Source organism: Hemiscyllium ocellatum, chromosome 2, assembly GCF_020745735.1.
Source record: "Hemiscyllium ocellatum isolate sHemOce1 chromosome 2, sHemOce1.pat.X.cur, whole genome shotgun sequence".
Taxonomy (NCBI): Eukaryota; Metazoa; Chordata; class Chondrichthyes; order Orectolobiformes; family Hemiscylliidae; genus Hemiscyllium; species Hemiscyllium ocellatum.
This window is the reverse complement of record NC_083402.1, coordinates 96,766,173-96,793,841: the sequence shown is the minus strand read 5'-3', so window position 1 is coordinate 96,793,841 and position 27,669 is coordinate 96,766,173. Positions and strand designations below refer to the sequence as shown.

Genomic DNA, 27,669 nt, shown 5'->3' with positions numbered 1-27,669 from the left:
AGTGCATTGATTTTACGTGCAGTCTTACTGTACATCTACAGTGATGAGTAGAGTGGGTTCTTTCTTGATTATACATTTTATTGAGATCCGTCACTTGATTAAATTTTTAAAGTTTGAACCATAAGTACTAAGTTAGCCTGTAGCACTATTTTATTTTTAGAGCGATAAGACAGTGCTATTTTCTGGGTCAGTAGATTGTGAAGGAGCAAAGATGGCCTTTAGTAGAGTGATACACTCTTGCTGTTGGATATGGGAATTTAGGGAGAGTTCCCACGTTACTGATGATGATATCTGCTGGAAGTGTTTTTGGTTGCAAATTCTATTAGATAACATAGATCGTTTGCGGCAGTTAGAGGAATTTACAGGAGGTAGGATGTATGATGGATGGCAGTTATAGGAAGGGAGGAAAGCCGCATATACAGTCAGGTAGATGGGTTAACTCCAGGAAAGGTAGGAGACGGAGGCAGGTAGTACAGGAGTCCCCTGTGGCTAACTCCATCTCAAACAAGTGTGCTATTTTGGAAAATGTAGGTAGTGATAGACTCTCAAGGGAATGTAGCATGAACAGACCAGTTTCTGTTATTTAGACTGGCTTTAATTTAATGAGGGGTATGTCAAGTTCCAACCGATTGATTGTTAGGGGACTGTCTAGTCAGAGGCACAGACAGACTGCGGGCAGCAGTGAAAAATCAGAATGGTACGTTTCCTCTCTGGTGCCAGGAGCAAGGAAATCTTGGAGAGGATGCAAAATGTTTTCAAAGGGGAGAGAGACCAGCAGGAGATCACTGTACACATTGGAACTAACAACATAAAGCAACAAAGGAAAAAGGAGGGGGGATGGGTTGGGACCCAGGGAAATAGTGAGGAAAGAGGTCAATCTGAGACTGGTACAGTTGGTAAAAAGCAGTGAGTCAAACAGTCAGGGCAGGCAGGAACAAAGCAGAGAAAAAGGTAGGACTGATAAATTAAACTGTGAGGAGACCCAATAGGAAAGGCAGATGAACTCAGTCCCATGGTTAGGAACATGGGACTAGAATATCAAAGCAATTACAGAAACCTGGCTCAGGGATGGACATGACTGGCAGCTTAATGTTACAGGATACAAGTGCTACATGAAGGATAGAAAGGGGAGTCAAGAGAGATGGGGGAGTGGTGTTTTTGATAAGGGATAGAATTACTGCTATACTTAGGGAGGATAATTCTGGGAATACATTGAGGGAAGTTATTTGGGTCGAACTGGGAAATAAGAAAGGGATTGTATTATAGACCCCCTAATAGTCAGCGGGAAATTGAGAAACAAACTTGTAAGGAGATCTCAGCTATCTGTAAGGATAATAGGGTGGTTATGATAGGGGATTTTAACTTTCCAAATATAGACTTGGACTGCCAAGGTGTTAAGAGATTTGATGGAGACAAATTTAAGTGTGTACAAGAACATTTTCTGATTCAGTATGTGGATATACCTACTAGAGAAAAGGCAGGGCAGGTGACTGAGGTGTCAATGGGGGTGCACATTGGGGCCAGCGACCATAATTCTCTTGGTTTTAAAATAGTGATGAAAAAGGATAGACCGGATCTAAATGTTGAAGTTCTAAATTAAAGGAAGGCTAATTTTGATAGTATTAGACAAGAACTTTGAAGAGCAGATTGGGGGCAGATGTTCGCAGGTGAAGGGACGGTTGGAGTAAAAGGAAAGGCTGGTGGTTGGAGAGAATGCTGGATGACTCAAGAAATTGATGTTTTGGTTAAGAAAAAGAAGGAAGCGTATGTCAGGTATAGACAGCAGAGATCGAGTGAATCCTTATACGAATATGAACAGGTAGAAAAATAAGAGGGAAATCAGGAGGACGAAATGGGACATGGGATACCTTTTGGCAAATAGGGTTAAGGAGAATCCAAAGGGATTTTACAAATACATTCAGGACAAAAGGGTAACTAGAGATAGAATAGGGCCCCTCAAAGAATAGCAAGGCAGCCTATGTGTAGAGCCACAGGAAATGGGAGAGATATTAAACGAGTACTTTGCATGAGTGTTTACTGTGGAGAAGGACATGGAAGATGCACCATGTAGGGAAATAGATGGTGATACCTTGAAAAATGTCCATATTTCAGAGGAGCAGGTGCTGGATGTCTTGAAACACATAAAAGTAGATAAGTTCCTAGGACCTGATCAGGTGTACCCTCAAACTCTTTGGGAAGCTAGGGGAGTGATTGCTGGGCCTCTTGCTGACATATTTGTATCATCAACAGTCACAGGTGAGGTGCTGGAAGACTGGAGGTTGGCTAATGCAGTGAAAGATTTACAAGGATTTTAATGAGTTTTGAGAAGATTTGTTGCTCAGGTGGAGGTTTTGGATGTAGGTTTGCTCGCTGAGCTGAAGGTTAATTTCTAGACGTTTTGTCACCCTACTAGGTAACATCTTCAGTTGGCCTCGGATGAAGCACTGCTGAAACTTTCTGCCTTCTATTTATATGTTTGGGTTTCTTTGGATTGGTGATGTCATTTCCGGTGGTAATCTCCGATATTAGGGTTCTGAGCAGAGGTAGTAATGCAGAGACTTGAACAAACAGCTCTACCAAGCATCCAACCCAAACTTTGAGTCTTACGTGAATGACACCTTTGTCACCACTAAACAAAACAACTTAAAGGAAACCTTCAAGACCATCAATAATACCCTTACTGGCATAAAACTCGCTAAAAAGGAGGAAAACATCAACAAACTGCCATTTCTAGATGTCACAGTAGAGCCAACAGCCAATGGGGAACTTCAAACCAGCGTCTTCAGCAAAACAACACATACGGGCCAAATATTGAACTATCGAAGCAATCACCCCAACATCCGCAAATGAAGCTGCATCAGAATATTATTTCAACGAGCCAACACACACTGTAGCACAGAGGAAGTACACAGAGCAGAGGAAAATCACCTATACTGTGTATTCAAAAAGAATGAGAACCCAATGAACACAATCTGCCAAAAAAACAGATAAGACACATCCAGAAACCCTAGCCACTCTCTCCTACATCAAAGACATCTCGGAAATGACTGCCAGATTACTCAGACCCCTTGGTGTCATGGTAGCCCACAAACCCATCAACACACTAAAACAGCACCTAATGAACTTGAAAGACACTATACAAACAACAAGCAAAACTAATGTCATTTACAAAATATCGTGTAAGGACTGTACCAAACCCTACAGAAAGGCAGAAAACCAGCCACCAGTATACGTGAACACCAACTAGCCACAAAAAGACATGACCCTCTCTCATTAGTATCCTTACATACGGATGAGGAAGGACACACTTCGACTGGGACAACACATCCATCCTAGGACAAGCTAAACAAAGACACGCACGAGATTCCCTAGAAGCATGGCATTCCAACCGGAACACTATAAACAAACACAACGAGTTAGACCTCATCTACCACCCCCTGAGAATAGAAACCAGAGGTGACTACACCACAGGAAATGACATCACCAACCCAAAGAAACCCAAACATATAAATAGAAAGCAGGAATTTTCAGCAGTGTTTTGCCTGAGGCCCACTGAAGATGTTACCTAGTAGGGTGACGAGACGTCTGGAAATGAACCTTCAAGCTCAGCGAGCAAACCTACATCGAAAAGATTTACAAGGATAATGCCAGGGTTGGAGGATTTGAGCTATAGGGAGAGGTTGAATAGGCTAGGACTGTTTTCTCTGGAGCGCGGGGACTGAGGGGTGCCATTATAGAGATTTGTAAAATCATGAGGGGCATGGATAGGATAAATAGGCAAAGTCTTTTCTCTGGGGTAGGGGAGTCCAGAACTAGAGGGCATAGGTTTAGGGTGAGGGGGAAAGATATAAAAGGTACCTAAGGGGCAACTTGTTCATGCAGGGGGTGGTACGTGTGTGGAATGAGCTGCCAAAGGATGTGATGGAGGCTGGTACAATGCACCATTTAAGAGGCATATGGATGGGTATATAAATAGGAAGGGTTTGGAGAGATATGGGCTGGATGCTGGCAGGTGGGACTAGATTGGGTTGGGATATCTGGTCGGCATGGACGGGTTGGACTGAAGGGTCCGTTTCCATGCTGTACAGCTCTATGACTCATTGAGGGGCATGGATAGGAAAAAATAGACAAGGTCTTTTATCTGGGGTTGGGGTCCAGAACTAGCAGGTATAGGTTTAGAGTGAGAGAGGTAAAATTTGAAAAGGACCTAAGGGGTAACCTTTTCAGGCAGCGGGTGGTGCGTGTCTGGAATGACTTGCCAGAGAAAGTTGTGGAAGTTGGCACAATTACAACATTTAAAAGGCATCTGGATGGGTATATGAATAGGAAGGGTTTAGAAGAATATGGGCCAAGTGCTGGCAAATGGTCTAGATTAGGTTAACATATCTGTTTGGCGTGAACGAGTTGAACCAAAGGGTTTGTTTTCATGCTGTGCATCTCTGACTCTATATATACAGAGGGATCTTGGATGCAAATTCATAGCTCCCTAAAGTGGTAACGCAAGTGGGTAAGGTAGTAAAGGAGTGCATGGCATGCTTGTCTTCATTATCAGTCAGGGCATTGAGTGTAAAAGTTGGCAAGTTATGTTGCAGTTGTGTAAAACTTAAAGTTGGATCACATTTGGTGTATTATCTGCCGTTCTGCTCGCCACATTATAAGGCAGATGTGGAAGCTTTTGAAAGGGTGAAAAAGAGATTTACCAGGATATTGCCAGGATTGGCATGTATTTTCTACAAAGAAGGTTGGACAAACTTAGATTATTTTCGTTAGACATTGGAGGCTGAGGATCGATCTCATAGAAGTGTATAAAATTATGAGGGGTAAGGATTGGGTGGATAAATGGAATCTTTTTCCCAAGGTGGAAATGTCAACTGCTTGGGGACATAGATTTAAAGGGAGACTGGAAAATCTTTTAAAGGAGATATCCGAGGAAAGTTTATTTTAACACAGAGGATGTTTGGTGCTTGGAATGCACTATCGGGGAGGTGGTAGAAGCAGAGATGATAGCAACGTTTAAGAGACACTTAGACAGATGCATGAACTGGCAGAGAATAGAGGGGTCCGGACCATATGCAGTGAGATGGAGTTAATTTAGAATAGCAACATTGTTGGCACAAAAGTGGTAGGCTGAAGGGCCTGTCTCTAGATTCCATGTTCTATGACGATATGCAGATAGAAATTGGAAAGAATGAATCCCTTTGGGGCAGAGGGCTTCAAACATAATACAGAGCAGGAAGAGAGTCAATTTAAGTGACCATATAACTGGAAAATGAAGAATGGAGCCAGGTGATTGCATGACACAGGAGAGGCTTTGGGAGATGATGTAGTCAACTGTGACAATGGCTTCAGAATGATAGTGAACAGTATGTCATTAGCATTCTCCTTAGTGACATTTCCAAAAGATGCCATCCTGTCTTTCATAGGAGACATTTTGATCTCGTGGCAGGATGGAAATCTGTTTGGATGGTTTCAGACTTGAAATTGTTTAAAAAAAAGCCATGACTGTGAGAGATGAGAACATGTTGAAGAACTTTGGAGGAAAAATTGAGATTGGAGAAGGGTTGATAGCTTACAAGGTGGGGATTTTTGAGGAGATGTGTGAGGAATACTGATTTTGAAGAGGAATACTGATTCAGGAAGAGCACTGAAGAAAGAAAGGACAAAGGATGATCAGTTTCATGGGAATTATGTGAGAATCAGAATCACACAGCATGGAAGTAGACCATTCATCCAATTTGTGCATGTTTAGATTAGATTACTCACAGTGTGGAAACAGGCCCTTCGGCCCAACAAGTCCACACCGACCCTCCGAAGAGCAACCCACCCAGACCCATTCCCCTATATGTACCTCTTCACCTAACACTAGTTAGCATGAGCAATTCACCTAACCTGCACATATTTTTGGACTGTGGGAGGAAACTGGGAGAATGTGCAAACTCCACACAGGCAGTTACCTGAGGGAATTGAACCCTGGTCTCTGGCGCCCATTTCTCCAACTTTTCAATCGGTCTACATCGATAAACCTTGACATGCTATGCTCTAAGGAAGAAGTCCCATCCTCTCCTTATAATTTAAACCCTTGAGTCCCAGTAGCATCTTTCTAAATCTTTTCTGCACCCTTTCCAATTTATTTCAATCCTTCCTATAGCAGGGTGACTAGAACTGTACACAGTATGTCAAAAGTGGCCTCATCTATATCCTGTATAGACACAACATGATGTTCCAATTCCTCTAACACAAACATATTATAAGAAACCTTCTGGAACCAGGGACCAGGAGGATGCTGGGAAGGTAAATTTCCTATTGAAATGAATGGATTTGCTCCTATCCATGGTTTCAAGCTTCTGCAGTAGGTTACGGAATGTAACCCCTGGGGGTAAGGGGGGACTACCACATACATTAATGAAATAATACAGTAAACTTAACACTTTATACTAAAATCACTGACTACAGCACTGTATGTTTCACAAAGCTCTTCATCAGAAAGCACATGAGCCGACTGACCATGTAATGCGTAGGTAGAAGTCCAGTCTTTCTCAAGATGTCCTCAGGATCCTGTCTGCAAAATATTTTAGCATTTTGCAGACAGGATCCTGAGGCTGGATTTTGCTGTTCAGCTAGTGCTGGGGGTGGAATTGCATAACAGCGATCGGGAGTTCGCTTTATATAAAAGGGTCTGCAATTCTCAAATCGTTTCCTGATGAAGGGTTTATGCTCGAAATGTTGATTCTCCTGCTCCTTGGATGCTGCCTGACCAGCTGTGCTTTTCCAGCACCACAGTTTATGACCATGTTTAATAAATGCTTGTGATAGGAGAACTACCTGTAGTCAAATGCCAGTTTTGGCTCATTTAGCTGTGCTAGTACTCTCATCTCCGAATTTCACGCTTACAGGCTCCAGTCCCACTCCAGGACTTGAACTCAAAAATCAATCTGACAACTAATTTAGATGGTAGTGCAATGTTGGAAGTTCTGTATTTGGATGAGCTGTTAAAGCAAGGCCACATTTTCTGTTAAAAATCCAATGGGCCTATTTTGAAGCAGCGAAATTTAATTGTCCTGACCAATATGTATTTCTCAATCAGAATAACAAACGAATTTTACGACTATTGATGCTTAAGGGAGTTTTCTATGGAGCTTGCGTTTCCTATAATAATGTTCACACTTCAAAAGTAATTAATTGGCTATAAAGTGCTTTGAGATATCTGATTATGGAGAAAATTGTATTATAAATGCAAATCTTTTTTAGAATTGTTTTTAAGAAATGGAGAATTTCAAGAGTTGCTATTTTAGATTGCGTCTTTGGAAGGGTTTTCATTATAGTTTTGTGGTCAAGTAATTGCTGAAAAAGGTTGATCGTGTCAGTCAATATGGCATTCCGATAAATGAGCTTTCAGATAAATGAGCTTTCATTTATGAGTTAAGAACAATGAGTCAGTATTGTGTATCCTTTGACACTAAGCATTTCCATTGTGAAATGCAGTCTTCAAGTTTGTCTTCAAGTTGGCTCTTGAAGATATGATGCAATTGTGAGCGCAGCAAAATGAAACTAAGCAATGCCATTGATGCCAGCCTCTGGGAGGAGCTGAATGGGAATACGGGTTTGAATCTCACCATGGCAGAACTTGAATTCAATTAAAATATCCTGGAATTAAAAGTCTAATGGTGACCTTATTTTCAATTGTCTTAAGAAATTCTTTCTGGTTCACTAATATCCTTCAGGAAGAGAAATCTGGCTTACAATATGACTCCAGACAACAGTAATGTGATTGCCAAGAGAACAGTTGAGCGTCAATGAGGAATGGGCAACAAGTGCTGATTCAGTTGGCAATGTCCTGAACGGATGAATGAATTAAAAATAAAAGCAACCTTATTTTTGACACCTTTCACCTGTGTCCAGCTGGAGCTATAGCCTGAATTATGTATTGATTAGAAATAACTTTTAGCAATGTAAGGCTGGTCACTAAGGACAGGCCAATTTAGTAGCAGTATTATTACCTTGCAGTTGCCTTCATTTTTGCCGATAAGTCATTCATTTGCTTAATTCCACAGTAAGAGTGTACTGAACTTGAATTGTTTAGTACTAGGTGTACATAGAGTGCTTTTGCGCCATGTTAATGTCCATGTTAAGTGGAGGTATAGTTTGGGTGGAAGTTTCTGTCTTTTCCAAAGTCTTTGCAGGTAAGAGTTTAAAGTAGTGAAAGGGCTTGGAGAAATGCCTCCCTCTCATCCCTTTCTATTGAGAGAACGATTACCAGTGGCAGTGGGCTGTTTATTAGCTGCACATTTACGGAACTGGTTATTGTTCAGTTCTTATGGTAGGAAAAATTAGGATTGACTATGAGGCTGTCTTAGATTCTTCCTCAATAAGGACTGTGTTCTTGAAACTGATTCAGAATCAAGGAGCCAGGAAGTTGCTTGATCTTTTTCAATATGTCTACTGATTTGACATTGGCTACTGTTATAGACTCTTCCTTAATTTATCTGTTTTAAAAAAAAATGTTTAAAAATATTTTCAAATATCTAGGCTAAGATGTAAGTTGCAAAACATTTCACCTGTCATTTCTTCTGTGTATTCCATCAAAATCTCAGGAGTGTATTAAACACATTTTATTTTCTTTACAACTTAGAAATAAACTTTGTAGCACAGTACAGGCCCTTTGGCCCAAGATGTTGTGCCGAGCATTAATTTTATCTAAGATCAACGTAACTTACACACACCTCAATTTACTGCTGTCCATGTGCTTGTCCAGCAGTCACTTAAGTGTCCCTAATGTCTCTGAATTTACTAATTCTGCTGGCAGTGCGTTCCACACACCCACCACTCTCTGCATAAAGAACCTTCCTCTGACATCTCCCCATACCTTCCTCCAGTCACCTTTTAGAATTATGATCCCTTATGATAGCCATTTCTGCTCTGGGAAAAATCTCTGGCTAACTACTCTATCTATGCCTGTCATTACCTTGTACACCACTATCAAGTCACCTCTCTTCCTTCTTGTCTGCAGAGTGAAAAGCCTGAGCTCACTCAACCACTTTTCATAAGACAAGCCCTCCAATCCAGGCAGCATCCTGGTAAATCTCCTCTGCGACCTCTCTAAAGCACCTGCATCCTTCTGTTAGGTTCTTTTCCTGAGGTTTCACACATGAGATGCATTTCGCTCACGCCAACTTCTGCAACCAGTTAAAGTTTATTAAAGCTTGTGCAAATATGTTCTCCAAGTCAAACTTCTGAAATAAAACTGTTGGAATTACAGGGACAACATGATAGAGATCAACATGTGGGCGGCACGGTGGCACAGTGGTTAGCACTGCTGCCTCACAGCGCCTGAGACCCGGGTTCAATTCCCGACTCAGGCGACTGACTGTGTGGAGTTTGCACGTTCTCCCCGTGTCTGCGTGGGTTTCCTCCGGGTGCTCCGGTTTCCTCCCACAGTCCAAAGATGTGCGGGTCAGGTGAATTGGCCATGTGCCAAATTGCCCATAGTGTTAGGTAAGGGGTAAATGTAGGGTTAGGGGTAGGGGAATGGGTGTGTTGCGCTTCGGCGGGTCGGTGTGGACTGGTTGGGCCGAAGGGCCTGTTTCCACACTGTAAGTAATCTAATCTAATCTAATCTAATCTAATGCTTTGAATTTGCAATAGAGAGGAAACTAGTCAGTTACCCAAAATCTCCTTCAGTAAAGTCCAACCTGAAAACAAAACTCGGCCTGTCCTTGCACTCCATGGAGAAATCTGAATTCTTGGATAAGGGCAGTTAAATACTTAACAAAACTGACGAGACTTCCATCCTTCCGATGGAGGGTACCAGCACATCTGAGCGTGAATTGTAGCAGAAGGTTCGGAGAACACAGCATTCTTTGCTGCTTCTGCTCCCTCTCTGCTGTCGAATGTAATAAATCCTGTAACATCAAAGTCTGTTTTGATGTTAGCTTGATCAGTGAACCTTCACATCCCTTAAATGATTGAAAGAGAAGGTAAAGCTCATGGGTTTAATGTCCATAGGAAGGCCACTGACAAAAAGCGTACTGACCTCCTCTTCACCGTCGTTCACTTCACTTTTTGTGCTCAGGACGGGGGAGTTGATTGAATCCTTTGGATCAGGTTGTGGAGGGTTGGGTGGTGGTCCAAAGGCATGCTTTACCTGTAAATGGAGAAACGCTAGCGATGATGTTAGCTGCTGAAAGTATCTTCACATTTCCTCTTTTATTCTTTCCTTGCCAAGGTGGCTATCAGTGTGAAAGCAGTCACACTTTTAACTACACTAAATTTTGTCTGCCTATTTCAACATTCTTAGTCATCTTGAAGTCTGTTCCTCTGGTCACTATTTATGACATTATCAAGTTTTGTACAGTGCATAAACTTCTAAATTGTACTGCCTAAAACAATTCAGTCAATTGTAAACAAAAATCAGTAGTACTTAAATCAAACCCTCTGGTGATCCCATTCAGGTTATTCAAAAATTATTTTCCTTGGCTAATGTGAAAACTGTCAGAAAATGTCTTTCCAAAATCTGAAACAGCAAGAAAACAAAAAAAAGTTTCTAAAGCTGTAGCTATTTAAGAGGCAATTTCAGTACACATTTAAATGCCAAATGTTCGTGGGAAACAAATGCAGAGCATATTTTCATGTTTTCCAAATGAAACTTCCCAAATAAAAGTTGGAATTACAGTGGCAACTTTGCTAGAGATCAACATTCTTTGAATTTGCAATATGAAAGGGGCCAATGAATTAACAGAACTGAAACAGCTCAGCTTCAAGTTCTAATATTCCCTAAAATCTTAACAAAGCATCACACTTAAAATACACTCTTTTTTATGAATACTCTGCATTAAAAACACAGTAACAAAGATATTATAATACAATACTCTCATTTGGCTAAAGCATGACCACTGACACACTTGTGTTTTGAAAGAGGCATGGTAGAATTTCAAACAAATCAGGGGCTCAAGGGACTCCATCAAATTGTTTCAAGGTTGATTTTTTTTTGAAAAAAGGACCTAATGTTGTATAATATTAATGTAAAAACAAAATCTGTCTTATTACATAGCCCACAAAATGCACTGAATTGTGATCCTGATTCAAATTAGGCAAAACAGTTACTTAAAAGGATTTTCTGAACCAGTATTTTAACAAACCAAAATATTTAAATATCAAACACTCTCAGCATGGCACAATTTACATCGAAACCCCCCCCCCCCCCCCCCCCACCCCGACCCAAGTAATAATGCAGCCTTAATTTCAGTGTTTCTTGTTTTCTTTTGAAGAGCTGCTGATCAAAATTCTTCTCATTTTAATATGGAGGAAAAGCACGCACATTTGAGGCCGCCCTCAATTCAACCAGTGATGATCCATAAAATGTAAAACGAGGAGTCAAAAAGATGGAGGCGGTGGTCCCAAAAGATCCACACCAAAGTCAGACAAAAATAAATCACGTGCACAGTCTCCCAGTCAACCACCATGGCACACAAAAAAAAACACAAGCATTTGTCCAAGATTCCCAAAGCTCTGCGAACCCCACAGTACCTGGTGCATGCACACAAATGATCACTAAAACATCCTCATCTTGATGGAAACAGGACGGAGGAACACCACCCCACCACCGAACAAGGCTGCGAAGGAACAAAAGACCAGCCATACCCTCATGACGAAATCACACCCATAAAAAGGGAAAAGCCTCCCAGTGGATGACAGGCCGCTGCAGTCCAAGCCACTCCCCCAGGAGGACTCTCAGAGTAGAGTTCTCCTGGGGGAGTGTCTTGGACTGCAGCGGTCTCTCAGAGTAGAGTCCACAGCCCAAAAACTGATTACCACAACAAAAACCTGGATAAAGCTTCCCCAGCAGTCAATGCACTTCACTGTTGAGATCCGAGCCGATTGGTTCCATTTTCTCCCCCTTTCCTGGTGACACCATTTTGTCCTAAAAGTACTTCTGAGGGAAGGCGTAGGGTGGAAAAGATAACTTTTGAGTACCAAATTTGGTTTTCGTATTTTTCTTTGAAATTCCTGATTTCTAACCTTTTTTTTGGAGTCTCAAACTCAAGAGGACTCTAATCTCAATTTACCTAGAGGACTCTAACCCTTTTAAAACCCAGTTTGGCGCAAAGCGACTTGGTGTGCACATTACCTCAAAGATTCCATCAAAAACGAGTCCCAGGGGACGAGGGGTCGACTGAGTGTTAAGTTTAGAGAGAGAGATATCAAGGTGAAGCTTACCTTGTAGGCACATCTATCTCATGCAATCAACACTTGGACAATCGCTTATTCAGTCCATCCGGAAGCTTCGTGTAGGTTGGACACCCATCGCTGCCACCGTAAGTTAGGTTCTTTTCCCGAGGTTTCGCATATTTGCGCACATCAACTTCTGCAAATGGTTAAAGTTTATTAAAGCTTGTACAAGCTTGGTGACCCCTTTGATCCTCTTCGCAGGCATGTGAAGTTGAGTCAAAAGAGGTCCCAAACAAAGGTAACTCATCCCCTTTATACAGGTCAGTTGGCCAGGCTTACAGATACTCTAGCCACTCCCCTGTAGTCACATACTACTCAAAACAACTCAGTCACATGTTACCCCAGGTACAATGGTAGGATGAGATCACCCTCTGAGATAATGCAAATGCTAACATCCTAATCCTGGGGAATAATTTAGATTAGACTTACAGTGTGGAAACAGGCCCTTCGGCCCAACAAGTCCACACCGACCCGCCAAAGCGCAACCCACCCATACCCCTACCTAACACTACGGGCAATTTAGCATGGCCAATTCACCTGACCCGCACATCTTTGGACTGTGGGAGGAAACCGGAGCACCCGGAGGAATCCCACGCAGACACAGGGAGAACGTGCAAACTCCACACAGTCAGTCGCCTGAGTTGGGAATTGAACCCGGGTCTCAGGCGCTGTGAGGCAGCAGTGCTAACCACTGTGCCACCGTGTCGCCCACCAAGCAGATGATTTCCTGATGCAGTGATTCACCAAGACAATGCAGGTGTGACATACCTAGGGGATGGCTAGAAAGCATTTCTGAATGGAAGAGATTGAATGATAGTTTAATTTGATAATAGTAGGGGGAGGAGTAGCAAGCGACTGTCTAAGTGAAGTGTGAATTACAATGGATAGTCATCCACATTCCTGTAAGCTATCTGTGAGACCAAATGTTGTCCCACCTACATTCAGAATGTTCAGCTTTGCAGTCTGATTCTTTAATATTACATTAATGTCCAGAGAGCTATTCCCATTTAATCTTTTAACATTGAGATGACCAGAACTGGACACAATACTCCAAGTGTGGTCTAACCAGGGTTTTATAGAGCTGCAGCAAAACTTCATCACTCTTGAACTCAATCCCCCTGTTTCTGAAAGCCAAAACACCATAGGCCACCTTAACAACCCTGTCAAATTGGGTAAAAGTGAGGACTGTAGATGCTGGAGATCAGAGTCGAGAGTGTAGTGCTGGAAAAGCACAGCAGGCCAGGCAGCATCCAAGGTGCAGGAGAATCAACTTTTAAGGCAAAAGCCTTTCATCAGGAGTGAGGTTTATGGACCGGGGCTGAGAGATAAATGGTAGTGGGGATATGGCTGGGTGGAAGGTAGCTGAGAATACAAAAGGTAGATGAAGGTGAGGGAAAAGGTGATATTGTGGAGTGGATAGATGGGAAAGACAATGGACAGGTCAAGAGGATGGTGCTGAGTTGGAGGTTTGGGACTGGGATAAGGTGGGGGGAGGGGAAATGAGGATACTGGTGAAATCTGCGTTAATCCCATGTATTTGCAGTGTCCCAAGGCAGAAGATGGGGCATTTTTCTCCCCCAGGGAATACTTGTCCGATCCAAGTCCCAACCAGCCCTTGCCCAACTCCTGGAACCTTCCCCTGCCACTGCAGGAAGTGCATAACCTGTACCCACGCCGCTCCCCTCACCTCTGTCCATGGCTCCCAAGGATCTTTCCACATTTGACAGAAATTTACATGTACCTCCACAAATGTCATCTGCTGTTGCATCCGATGTGGTCTCCTCTACATCGGGGAGAGAGGAAGCTAACTTGCGGATCGTTTCAGAGAACATCTCTGGGACACCTGCACCAACTAACCCCACTGCCCCGTGGCTGAACACTTTAACTCCCCCTCCCCCTCCTCCAAGGACATGCAGGTCCTGGGATTCCTCCATCGCCAAACCCTAACCACCCGATGCCTGGAGGAAGAAAGCTTTATCTTCTGCCTTGGGACCCTGGAAGGATGTGGATTTCGCCAGTTTCCTCATTTCCCACCCCCACCCCTTACCCAGTCACAAGCCTCCAACTCGGAACCGACCTCTTGACCTGTCCATTGTTTTTCCCATCTATCCGATCCACCCTCCTCTCTGACCCATTACATTCGCCCTCTCCTTCATCTACCTATTGCCCTCTCAGCTAACTCTCCCACACCACCACACCCCCTTCCCATTTATCTCTCAGCCACCCCCAACCCACAAGCCTCACTCCTGATGAAGGGCTTATGCCCGAAATATCGATTCTCCTGCTCCTCGGATGCTGCCTGACCTACTGTGCTTTTCCAGCACCACACTCTCGACTGTCAATTTGTGTGTCAACTTTGAGGGATCTATGTATATGGTCACCAAGATCTTGCTGTTCCTCCACATTGTCAAGAATCCTGTCTTTAACCCTGTTGTCAACATTCAAATTTGACGTTACAAAATCAATCACTTCGCATTTATCCTGGTTGAACTCCATCTGCCACTTCTCAGCACAGCTCTACATCCTGTCAATGTTTTGTTGTAGCCTGCAACAGCCCTTGACACTATCTGCAAAATCACTGAGCTTTGAGTCCTCGGCAAGCTTACTCACCCACCCTTCCACTTCTTCATCCAAGTCATTTATAAAAACTAGTAAGAGCAGAGGCCCAAGAACAGCGGGACACCACTGGTCACTACCCCCAGACAGAATACTTTCCATCCATTACCACTCGCTGTCTTCTTTTGGCCAGCCAATTCTATATGCAGACAGCCACATTTCCCTGTATCCCATACCTCCTGAACTTTTTGAATGAGCCTACCCTGGGGACCTTCTCAAATGCCTTATTGAAATCCATATAGACCACAAGCGCTGCTTGACCTTCGTCAACTTGTCTCGTCACATCCTCAAAGAACTCAAGGCTTGTGAGGCATGACCTGCCCCTCGCAAAGCCATGCTGACTATCTTTAATCAAACTATGCTTTTCCAAATAGTCATAACTTCTATCTCTCAGAGTCCTTTCCATTACCTTGCTTACCACAGACTTAAGACTAACTGGTCTGTAATTCCCAGGAATTTCCCTATTCCCTTTCTTGAACAGAGGAACAACATTCATCTCCCTCCAATCATCCAGTACTACTCCTGTGGAGAGAGAGGATGCTAAGTTCTTCGTTAGAGGCGGAGCAATCCTGTTCCTTACTTCCCACAGTAAGCCTAGATATATCTGTTCCGGGAGAAAATGAGGACTGCAGATGCTGGAGATCAGAGCTGAAAATGTGTTGCTGGAAAAGCGCAGCAGGTCAGGCAGCATCCATTGAGCAGGAGAATCGACGTTTCGGGCATTCCTGAAGAAGAGCTCATGCCCGAAATGTCGATTCTCCTCCTTGGATGCTGCCTGACCTGCTGCGCTTTTCCAGCAACACCTTTTCAGCTCTATATCTGGTCCAACCCTGGGGACCTAGCTATCTTGATGCTTCCCAGAATTTCCAGCACATCCGCTTTATTACTATCAATCTGTTCAAGCCTATTAACCTGTTCCATGGTGTTCTCACTGTCAAAAAGATCCCTCTGTTGCGTGAATACTGAAGCAAAAAACTCATCTAGTGTCTCCCCTACCTCTTCAGACTCCAGGCACAAGTTTGCTCCATTATTCCTGGTCAGCCAATCCCTCTCTCTGATCATTCTTTTATTCTTCACATTAGTGTAGAATGCCTTTGGATTTTTGCTAATCCTTCCCACCAAGGCTTTTCTATGTCCTATCCTAGCTCTCCTCACTTCCTTTTTGGAGCTCTTTCCTACCTACCCTGTAATCCTTTAAAGTTGTGGTAGATTCTTGCTTCCTCATCCTTAAGTAAGCTTCCTCCTTCTTGACAAGAAGTTCCTCTTCTCTTGCCATCAGGCTTTTTCACCTGACTATTCCTTGCCTGTCTCAGTTGAACAAAGTTATCCAACACTTGCAACAAGTGCTTCTTAAACAGCCTCCACAGTTCTGTTGTGCATTTCCTGTAGAGCAATTGTTCCCGATTTATACTCCACAGCTCCTGTCTAATAGCAGTATAATTTCCCATCCCCCAATTAAATACCTTCCCATGTTGTCTGTTCCTATTCCTCTCCCTGGCAATAGTGAAGGTGAGGCAGTTGTGGTCACTATCACAGAAATTCTGTCCCATCGAGAGATCTGAAACCTGGCCTGGCTCATTGCCCAGCACCAAATCTAATCTGGTCTCCCCAAGTTGGCTTATCTACACATTGAGTCAGGAATCTTTCCTGGATATCCCTGACAAAATCAGCTCCATCCAGACCATCTATATTAAGGAGGTTCCAATCAGCAGGTGGCAGATGACTCAGTGGTTAGCACTGCTGCCTCACAGCTCCAGGAACCCTTGGGCGACTGACTGTGTGGAGTTTGCACATTTTCCCTGTGCCTGCGTGGGTTTCCTCCGGGTGTTCCGGTTTCCTCCCATAATCCAAAGACATGCAGGTGAGGTGAATTGGCTATATTAAATTGCTCATAGTGTTAGGTGCATTAGTTAAGGGTAAATATAGGGTAGGGTCTTCGGAGAGTCACTGTGGACTTGTTGGGCCAAATAGCATGTTTCCATACTTTAGGGAATCTAATCAAATCAATTCAACTTCACCCATAACAACAACTATTACGTCTGCACCTTTCCCACGATCTGCTGTCCTATCTGTTCTTCCATCTCTCTGCTGCTACTGGGGGGAAAACACCCAATAAAGTGACTGCCCCTTTCCTGTTACTGACTGCCACCCATATTGACTCAGTAGACAAACCCTCTTTTTCTGCAGCTGTGATGTATTCTGTAATTAACAATGCTAGTCCCCTCCTCTTTTACTCCCCTCCCAGTTCTTTTAAAAAGATCTAAACCCTGGAACATCCATTCCTGCCCCTGTGAAATCCACATCTCTGTTATGGCCACAACATTGTAGTTCCAAGTACTGATCAATGCCCTAAGATCCATCACTCTTATTCCTGGCACTCCTTGCATTGAAACAGACACACTTTAACCCATTCCTTTGCCCCATCAACTATATATCCTTCCTGACAGAGTCTCTACATTCTATTTCTGCCATTCAACAACGATCCTCTTCTCTGATCTGTAGCTCTAGTTCCCATCGCCCTGCCAAACTAATTTAAATCCTTCTGAAGTGCTCGAGCAAATCTCCCATCCAGGACATTGGTGTTCATCCAGTTCCTTCTGAAGATAATTCATTGAAACACTTGATGGATGCAATAAGTAGAAAAAATTCATGTTTTTACTTGAATGGATTTCTATTGTTGTAAGAGCATCAGACATTTTGGCTTAAAGTAATAAAACTAAAATATGTGGATCTGTTCTCTTGTGAATCAAGAGATATTGTGAATGATTCTACTGTAATGTTGTATTTATACTTAAGAATAAGAACAATACTGTGAAAGCTGGAAATCTAAACATATTTTTGAGTTTTTGGGCAGGTCTTTATAGTCACAGTTGTCATCCTCGTTGCTTAAAACATTGTGCAAAAACGATAATGTTATCATAAATATTGCTTTACCTCCTTAATAAAGATCGAGATTTTATTATTCATATCTGGAGAACCACTGTGTAAAATTACATATGCCTTCTATCAAAATGTAATTATAAACTGTTTTGTTAATAATCTTTAAGCATACAATGATCAGCTTAATAATTGGTCGACTAGGTATAAATAGTAGGTTCAAACTTACTAAAAGTAAACAGAAGAGTGGTACGTAAACTGCATAAACCATGAATCTCGGGTAAATGATTGGTATAGTTTTGATTTTATGAGATAACTATGTGCTTGTAAACTGCTGGTTATGAATCACTAACTTAACTTAATACGAATATTATTGAGATGTGTCAGCTGGAAGATCAAGGGAAAGTCAACCACATTGTATGTTCAAGGCATTCAGTACAGCATTAACTTGTAATCTGTTCATTAGATTTATATTTTGCCATATTAAGATTGAAACATTTTAAAATGCTATTGAAACATTTTAAACCATGACTAATTATACAAATTCTTCAATATCCGCAGTCTTTCCAAATCCATCATACTATTGACAGCTAATTTACTACTTGTGATATTAATACTGACCTTTGTGTAGGATATTAGTTGCAGGCTATTTTTAATGTTCAGAATGCAAACTGGCAAAGGTAGAGTTCAAAATTCACTTCTATAATGGCAAGTATAATCATAGAAGCTTACAACACAAGACCAATTGGCTGATGTGTTTGTGCCAACTCTTTCAGAGTTTAGACCTGCATTTCAAATTCCTGTAAAATACTTGACCAATTTCTGTTTGAAAGAATCTTTAGTTTCTGATTTCATCACTCTTTCAGGTGGTATGTTCCAGACTTTAACAATCCCTTTGTGTAGAGAGAAAGCAATGCATCTTGATATATTATTTTGTTGTTTTGCCAATTTAAATCCATGACCTCTATTTTTCAAGCTCCTTGCTAGAATAAACAATTTCTCCCCACTTGTTCGATAGAACACCTAATGATTTTGAATACATTTGTTGGGTAACCCCATAATCATGTCTTCTCTAAGGACAGCAAGTCTATTATATCCAATTCTTCCATATACTTGAAGTTCATTTTCTCTGGAAATCTCTTTTCTACCCTTTCCAAAACATTGACAACCTTCCTAAAACGTGATCCCCTAAACTGTATACAACACACCAGCTGAGGTTTCACCAGTAATTTGTAAAGGTTTAATTGATTTCTTTGTTTTTTTGTCAATATTTCTATTTACAAAACCATAAATCCCATATAATTTCTTAATTCAAGGATTTGTGCACGTGTATCTGTAGATCGCTATACTCTTACATGTCCTCAAAATAATAACATTTTGATTTTAATGTCTGTCCATGTTTCACCAAAAGAGCATCTCTATCCTCCTGAACCTTGCCACTACCTTACTCATTATTTACTACGTTTACTAAGTTTTATATAATCAATAAATTTTAACATTGAACTTCTTACATCCATGTCCAAGTGACTTGCACAAAACAAGGAAATCAGTGATCGTAACTTATATATGACAACAGTGTCCAGTCTAGAAAATATCCATTCACCACTACTTTGTTTTTTCATTCCATAGCCAATTATGTCCCCATGCTATTGTTGTCCCTTTAATCACCTGTATGTATGTGTTCTTATTTTCCAGATAAGTCAATTATTTTTTATTTTATAAAATGCCTTGCAAACGCACAACATCTTGTCTACTTGCATTAACCCTCTCTGTTACTTTATCAAAAAAGTTAAACAGTTCTTCAAATACTGATTGCCCCTTACTGATTATCTGTTCTTCTTTGAGTGGGAATTAGATTTGTACTTGACTGTGATCACTAGTGATTTCCGCATCATTGGTGTTATGTTGGCCTCTGTTTTCTAAATTATCCCTCTACAAACAAATATATGAATTAACAACACAAGTAATCCATTTAGTCTTCTAACCTGCTTTGCCCTTCAGACATATCAACTATGATCTTAGTGTGTTGAGTTCCACATTCCTATCTTCTACTGATAACCACTTTGCAAAGCTACCTACTTCTGTCTTAAAAATAACTCCTTTTACAATAGTTTAGTGTTTTCAATTCTCTAGGACTCTGCCATGACCTGGACTGGATGATTTAGTAATCTTGCTTTATATGAAGTTACATAACACCTTTTATTCTGTTTTTATTCTAGCCCTTATCTCTACCCTCTCCTCTTACGTTGTGACACTAATTTCATCCTCAACTTCCATGAAAATAGGTGAAAAGTACATCAGACTGCTTAACAATTATATTTCCATTTTTGTCCTTAATCGCCCCACCATTCTTTTAATTATCCTTAGGCTTTATTTTATTATATAATTTTTGCTCAGATGTCTGTAACTTAGAATTTGTTGTCTAACTTTTCAATTGTGTTCATTTTAACAGGAATTGTTGTATTTGGAATAAACAGACCACAGTCCAAAAATGCAATCAGCAAAAATCTTGTGGAAATGGTAAGCAGAACCATTCACACAAATCTATAACTGATTATATTAGATGAACAATTATATATTTATGTAAATTTATTAGAAAGTTGTATAATGCCATTGAATTGAAAGGGCACCGATGTTATTTCTGTATCTAAAAAGAGAGGACAAGTCTGAGGGACTATACACGGGTAAGCTCAAAATTGGTAGTAAGGAAGATGATGTGTCTTCACTGTAAAATATCGTAGAAATAAATCTGGAAACTGAAAATATTGGGCTGAATCTTACATTTTTTAGATTGTCAGTTTTCTCGAGAGTTTCTCTTCACATGGCTTAACAAAATCTCTCGCTGCATCTTGGCAAATTTGCCTCATTAACTACTACTGGTGCATCCAATGTGGACGGCATGGTGGCACAGTGGTTAGCACTGCTGCCTCACAGCACCTGAGACCCGGGTTCAATTCTCCCCGCGTCTGCGTGGGTTTCCTCCGGGTGCTCCGGTTTTCTCCCACAGTCCAAAGATGTGCAGGTTAGGTGAATTGGCTATGCTAAATTGCCCGTAGTGTTAGGTAAAGGAGTAAATGTAGGGGAATGGGTGGGTTGCACTTCAGTGGGTCGGTGTGGACTTGTTGGGCCGAAGGGCCTGTTTCCACACTGTAAGTAATCTAATCTAATCGAGGCCCCTTTTGGAGAATTGTGGCACCAATTTCTCCCTCTTGGGGTTTGTCTTTGGAAAGGAAAAAGCTTTCTGAGGGCACATTAGTAGCATGGGTAATGTTGTACTCAATATGAAGTTGCACTTTTCCTAAACGTGAATCTGTTTGTTTGAGTATCTGTCTAGCCCCAGAAGTCTATGGCATGATGATGCTGAGCATGATGTCCATACAGAATATACCATAGATCACTGTCTGTGTTGAGAGTCTGCTGCTATATGTGGAAGCAAGTTGAATAAGGCATATGTATAGACCTGGATTCTGCTGGTCAATGAATCTTAATCTTTTCCTTGCCTGTGTGCAAAAATGTTGGTGTTGAATGAAGTGGTTAGCAATACCTGGGATATGGAAGTGTACAGCATTTGAGAGCCAATGTATTGGGTTGCCTATTTCATGTACCTGCCAACAAAAGGGCTTTGCTTTGAGAGGTCCTGCATGCTTTCCCTTACAAATCAAGGCACTTGAGCATTTTTTTCCCATTGTATTGTTTCGAGAAGGTGATGAGGGAGCTCACTTTGGGCAGTGTTTACAGCCTCCATCTCTAATGTGTTGGTGAGGCCCTGAACATTGGATCCCCTTCCTGATGGCCCTTCTTGTAAACTTTGCATCTCCCCAGGTCCCTACCCAATTCATCTATGTGAGCCTATGTCTGCCCACTTTTTCCTTCAGCCGTGGCGTAGATTACAGAGAACATTAGAACCCAGTACAGGCCCTTCGGACCTCGATGTTGTGCCAACCTGTGGAAGCAATCTGAAGCCCATCTAACTTAGACTATTCCATTACCATCCATATGTTTATCCAGTGACATTTAAATGCCCTTATAGTTGGTGAGTCTACTACTCTTGCAGGTAGGGCATTCCACACCCCTACTACTCTGAGTAAGCAAACTACCTTTGATATCTGTCCTATATCTATCACCTCTCAATTTAAAGCCATGTCCCTCATGCTAGCCATTCCCATCCAATGAAAAAAGCTCTCACTGTCCACCTTCTCTAACCCTTTGATTATCTTTATATGTCTCAATTAAGTCACTTCAATCTCCTTTCTAATGAAAATAGCCTCAAGTCCCTCAGCCTTTCCTCATAAGACCTTCCCTCCATACCAGGCAACATCCTAGTAAATCTCCTTTAAACCCTTTCCAAAGCTTCCACATCCTTTCTATAATGCTGTGGCCAGAACTGCATGCAATACTCTAAGCATGGCCACACCAGAGTTTGTACAGCTGCAACATGAGCTCATGGCTCTGAAACTGAATCCCTCTACCAATAAAAGCTAACACACCACATGCCTTCTTAACAACTCTATTTGGCAACTTTTAGGGATCTATGTACATAGACATCTCTCTGCTTATCTACAGTGCCAAGAATCTTACCATTAACCCAGTACTCCTATTCCTGTTGCTCCTTCCAACTGCATGCAATACTCCAAGCTACGCTTGGAGTATTGCGTGCAGCTCTGGTCACAGCATTGTAGGAAAGTTGTGGAAACTTTGGAAAGGGTTTAAAGGAGATTTACTAGGATGTTGCCTTGTATGGAGGGAAGGTCTTATGAGGAAAGGCTGGGGGATTTGAGGCTGTTTTCATTAGAGAGAAGGAGATTGAGGTGACTTAATTGAGACATATAACAATAATCAGAGGGACAGTGAGAGCCTTTTTCCTTGGATGGTGATGGCTCACATATGTCCGCATTAAACTCCATTTGACACCTCTCAGTCCGGCTCTGCAGCTTGTCTATGTCCCTCTGTAAACTGCAACATCCTTTAGCACTGTCCACAACTCCACTCATCCACAAATTTACTAACCCATCCTTCTATGCCCTCATCCAGGTCATTTATAAAAATGGCAAACAGCAATGACCCCAAAACAGATCTTTGCAGTACATCACTAGTAACTGAACTCCAGGATGAACATTTCCCATCAACCATCACCCTCTGTCTTATTTCAACAAGTCAATATCTGATCCAAACGGCTAAATCACCCTCAATCCCATATCTCCGTATTTTGTGCAATAACCTACTTATCAAACGCCTTACTGAAATTCATGTACACCACATCAACTGCTTTACCCTCATCCACCTGTTATGCACCCAGACAAATACTGTCAGTCTGGAGCTGCACATTTGACCCATACATAGTGGACAGGGAGATTGGCTCCTTGCTTTATGGGCAAGTAGGTGCAGGTTATGATGGATGGGGTAGTGTAGAGGTGGGACTTCCTGTTTTCCTAGTACCAGCAATGAGGTCCCTAGCACCAGGCCATGCCAGCTTCTTCACGGTTACCACCTGAGTTAGAGAAGTTTCAGCTGTCAGGATGAATGCCCAGCTTTATATTATTTTTCTCAAATATTTTCTCAATATTATTTTTCACTCAGTCAGGGTAACTACTTCCTGATGCCTCACGCTCACATTTTCTCTGCTTTTATATCTAACGCCTAACAAGGTTCATGCTCTACCACTCCCATTGATACTTGCAACATCTAAACCACTCACTCCCACCTACCCTGAGCCCTCAACAACGGTAATATTGTGTGCCTTGTGCACTGCCTACTGACTTGCTCAGGAGATCACCTCACCTGTGCGAAAAGTATCATTCCAGAAGGAGAACAGCCGTCAATAGAACGGAAAGAGTCATGATCTGAGGTAGCTTCTCCAACGTTCTGCTTCTCACCCTTTACATGGAAAGCATCCTAACTCTGACCAACCCAAATGACTGACTTAGTTTATCCAAGCACTTGCACTTGTATTGGATGCTGTGCTAGGAACAGGACCTCCTGAGTGAAAACTATCCCTTTGATTTTACGGAGAGCTGCTGACAACCATGACGAGCTTCCTGTCTTTGTGCACATTGGCTGAGGGAACAGAGTTATCAGGCTCTTTCATTTCCATTTTACTTTGCTGTTTAGTGTTGACACAAAGACATGTGAGGCAGAGATGCCTGAGCATCCAGGCAGGCTCCGAATGAGTGAGCATTATGACAGGAAGTGAAGAGCTCTGAGATGCAGCCTAGTCCAGTCCATGGGCTGGGTGCATGTCCCTGAATACACCGTGCCCTTGCTGCAGCATTGCAATGACTGTTGCTATTGCAGACTGAGGTGCAGCCTTGAAGTGCAGAAGTGTGTCCTGTTAGTGGCTCAGAGATGTGCCATGAGGGTCCTTGGATGCTGATGCTTATCAGATGCCAATGGTTAATATTGAATGCATGTCGTGGGTATCCATGGAGTATCCCAAAGCTGATGGTGCTTAGTGCCTAAATTGGAGGTCTTTCGGCAAGCTGAAGTTGTCAGGTTCCTGCTCTGGTTTCTATGTCAAGATTTCTCATTGTCTAAAACAAAAACAGAAATTGCTGGAGAAGGTCAACAGGTTTGATAGGATCTGGAAAGAGAAAGCAGAGTTAATGTTTTGAGTTTGACAGTTCTGATGAAGAGTCACTGGGCTCAAAACATTAATTTTGCTTTCTCCCCACAGATACTGCAAGGCCTACTGGGGTTCCCCATCAATTTCTGTTTTTGTTTCAGCCTCTGGAGTTCTTTGTTATATTTCTTGATGTCCAGCTTCTTTGGTGTATTTGGTAAGATAGGAAACTGAATATTAATTAGTTGATTTTGGTTGTATAGCAAGGAATAATAGCTCTTAATTGCCAACATGCCAATGTCTGGTGAGAAACTCTCCTTGCTGCTTGTCAAAAGCGCAAAAAATGGAGCAAGATGCTTCTAACATTTAGAATTCTCACATGATTCTGCAACAAGTATTGCCATTGTCCATGTCACTCAGACCTCTTTTAACCTGCACTTATTGAAAAAACCTCTTTACGCAAAGGATGTTTAGTGTGGAACTTGCTGCCACATGTTGAGACATTTAAGTGCAGATATTTAAAGGTGAAACTAGTAAAGTACTCAAGGGGGAAAGGAATAGAATGAGCGGCTCAGTGACTCCGTGGTAAGCACTGCTGCTTCACTGCGCCAGGGACCCAGGTTCGACTCCAGCCTCAGGCTGTGTGGAATTTGTACATTCTCTCCATGTTTGTGTGGATTTCCTTCGGGTGCTCCAGTTTCCTCCCCCAATCCAAAGATATGCGGGTTAGGTGGATTGGCCATGCTAAATTGCCCATAGTGTTCATGGATGTGTAGGTTAGGTGTATTAGTCAGGAGTAAATGGGATAGGGGAATGGGTCTGGGTGGGTTTCTCTTCGGAGTGTTACTCTTTAGAGGGTCAGTGTGGACTTATTGGATGAAACAACCTGTTTCCACACTATAGGGATTCAGTGATTCTAAGTGCTGGAAGATTGCCAATGTATTTTATGTAAGCACCTGAACTGGCTGGCTGATTAGCTATTTCTAAGCGATTAAAAATTTTACTTTTAATTTTGTGATGAGGAATTTTTTGATGTGAATTTTAACATTTTCTTTTGTTTAGATGTCGAAAGCTATAAAGGAAATTAAATGTGATAAAAATGTTCGAACAGTTGTACTGCGCAGTGAGGTACCAGGAATATTTTGTGCAGGTTGGTGATTGGTTTTGATTTTCATGCATCTTTAAATATAATATTTTCAGAGTAGAACTAATGTTTGTTCTGACCCTTAAAAATTTCAAATTTAATGTTTTTGAGAGGTGGGAGAAAACCTAATTGTCTAGTCAAAACAACCATGTAGTTTATTCAGCAGTATTCAAATGTGCTATCTGCTATGAGATAACATGAACATTATTTCGATCTTGGAACATTTGATTTGATTTTTAAGTATATTTTTAAGATTAAGAATGTTTATGATATCAATTCTGCTGTTGGGTGCACTCTGTGTTTGTGAATTTTAAGATGTTAAAAATCTGAACAAATCTCAACTATGAAGTTGTTAAGTTAAATTTAAAAGTTCCAAACAAGCTGATGGAACTGATTTCCAAAATTATTTTAAGTATGCTGGACACGGACCAGGATCGTGAAGACAGGACTTGGGAGTCGGGAATTTTCCCAATGTCCTGGTTCTGTCTCCATCTTAACAATGCTGGCAAATTAGAATGTGTTTTTTCTATAAGACAGTTCATCCTGGTGTCAGTTCTGAAAGTGAGACAGAGGCAAGCCAATGACTTCCTGGACTTTTAACCTGGCCAGCATTTATTAAAGTTTGAGTCATTCAGCATGGAAACAGAGCTTTCTGTTCAACTCGTCCAAGTTGACCATGTTCCTAAACTAAACTAGTATCACCTGCCTGCATTTGGCCCATATCCCTCCAAACCTTTCCTGTTCAAGTACTTATCGAAATGTCTTAAATATTCAACTTGACCTGCATTCACCACTTCTTCTGGCAGTTCATTCCACATACAAACCATTTTCTGTTGTCCCTCATATTATTTTAAAATCTTTCTCAGCTCACTTTTAAAAATATGGCTCCAGGTTCTGATTCTCTCTTCCCCCCCCCACCAAAATAGCAAAGATCTTTGCTAGTCACCTTATCTATGGCCCTCATGATTTTGTAACCCAAACCCTTCATTCCATCAACATCATGGTAAATCTTTTCTGAACCCTCTCCAGTTTAATATTTTCCAATAACAATAACAGGGCAACCAAAACTGCACACAGTACTCCAGAAAAGGCTTCACCAACATCCTATACAACCCCAATGTGACACCCCAACTCCTCTACTCAAAAGTGTGAGCAATGAAATCAAGTGTGCAAAATGCCTTCTTATCCAACCTATCCACTTGTGATGCACATTTCAAAAGAATTCTGTACCTGTGAGAATGTGTATAATGTATGAGTAGGTAGGGACAGAGATAAGTTTAGGGTCGCGTGACAAAGGCTCAGCTAGCGTGACTTTGACTAGATAAGAACTAGGAGTAAATAATGAGGTGCTGGAGGCAAGGGTAGTGGTTTAACTAGGTGAAGAACATCTATTATGTATTGGGGTTCGAGTCCCCTGGGCTTAATTGGGGTTCAAGTCTCTGGATATATAGAATAAGAAATATGGTTCAACTTCCCCTGAGTAGTTAAGTGAGAAAGGAGTTCGAGTCCCCTAGGTAAAAGGAGTTTGGAGTCCCACAGACTCGAGGTTTGAGGCTCTGGAGCATAATAAAAAAAAGTTAGAAATCAGGAACATCAAAAAAAATATCTGAACAACATTTGGTACTGCTAAAAGTACTTTTAGGATAACGTGGCATCGCTGGGTAAAGGGCGAGGAAATGGAGCTGGTTTGCTAGGATCCCAACAGTGAAATGCATTTACTGCCGGGGAAGCTTTGTCCGGGTTTTTGTTGTGGGAGTCTCAGTTTCTGGGCTGTGGACTTGACTTGGCGAGTCTTTGTTCTAGGGGAGGGAGTGGCTTAGATGCGGCCCCGTGTGGTCCGCTGTGAGGGCTTTCTCTTTTTATGAGTGTAATTTCATTGAGAGGATGCAAAAATAAAGAAATGCTGAAATTAAGGTTGTACTAATACTTGGGTCGAGGGGGTAAGTTTCAGTGTAAATTGTGCTGTGCTGAGAGTGTTTGATATTTAAATATTTTGGTTTGTTAAAATACTGGTTTAAAAAATCCTTTTTAAGTAACTGTTTTGCCTTATTTAAATCAGGATCTCAATTCAATTTGCTTTGTGGGCTATGTAATAGGGCAGATTTTGTTTTTACATTAGTATGATACAATGTTAGGTCCTTTTCAAAATTATTAAGCATGTAACCTTAAAACAAATTGAGGACGTTGAGCCCCTAATTTGTTTGAAATTCTACAAAAATCTGTTTCAAAAAAAATTGTGTCAGTGGTCATG

The 27,669-nt window shown here is 41.6% G+C and overlaps 1 protein-coding gene across 2 annotated transcripts in view; it reads left to right on the top strand.

The window, feature by feature from the left end:
• auh (AU RNA binding protein/enoyl-CoA hydratase) overlaps positions 1 to 27,669 on the top strand; it is a 331,460-nt gene that overhangs the window by 25,204 nt on the left and 278,587 nt on the right. For both annotated transcript variants that reach the window (XM_060845395.1, XM_060845386.1), the window contains exons 2-3: positions 20,171 to 20,238; positions 25,337 to 25,424. In XM_060845395.1, coding sequence (XP_060701378.1) covers positions 20,171 to 20,238; positions 25,337 to 25,424 — 156 coding nt within the window. The remainder of the gene's footprint in view (positions 1 to 20,170; positions 20,239 to 25,336; positions 25,425 to 27,669) is intronic.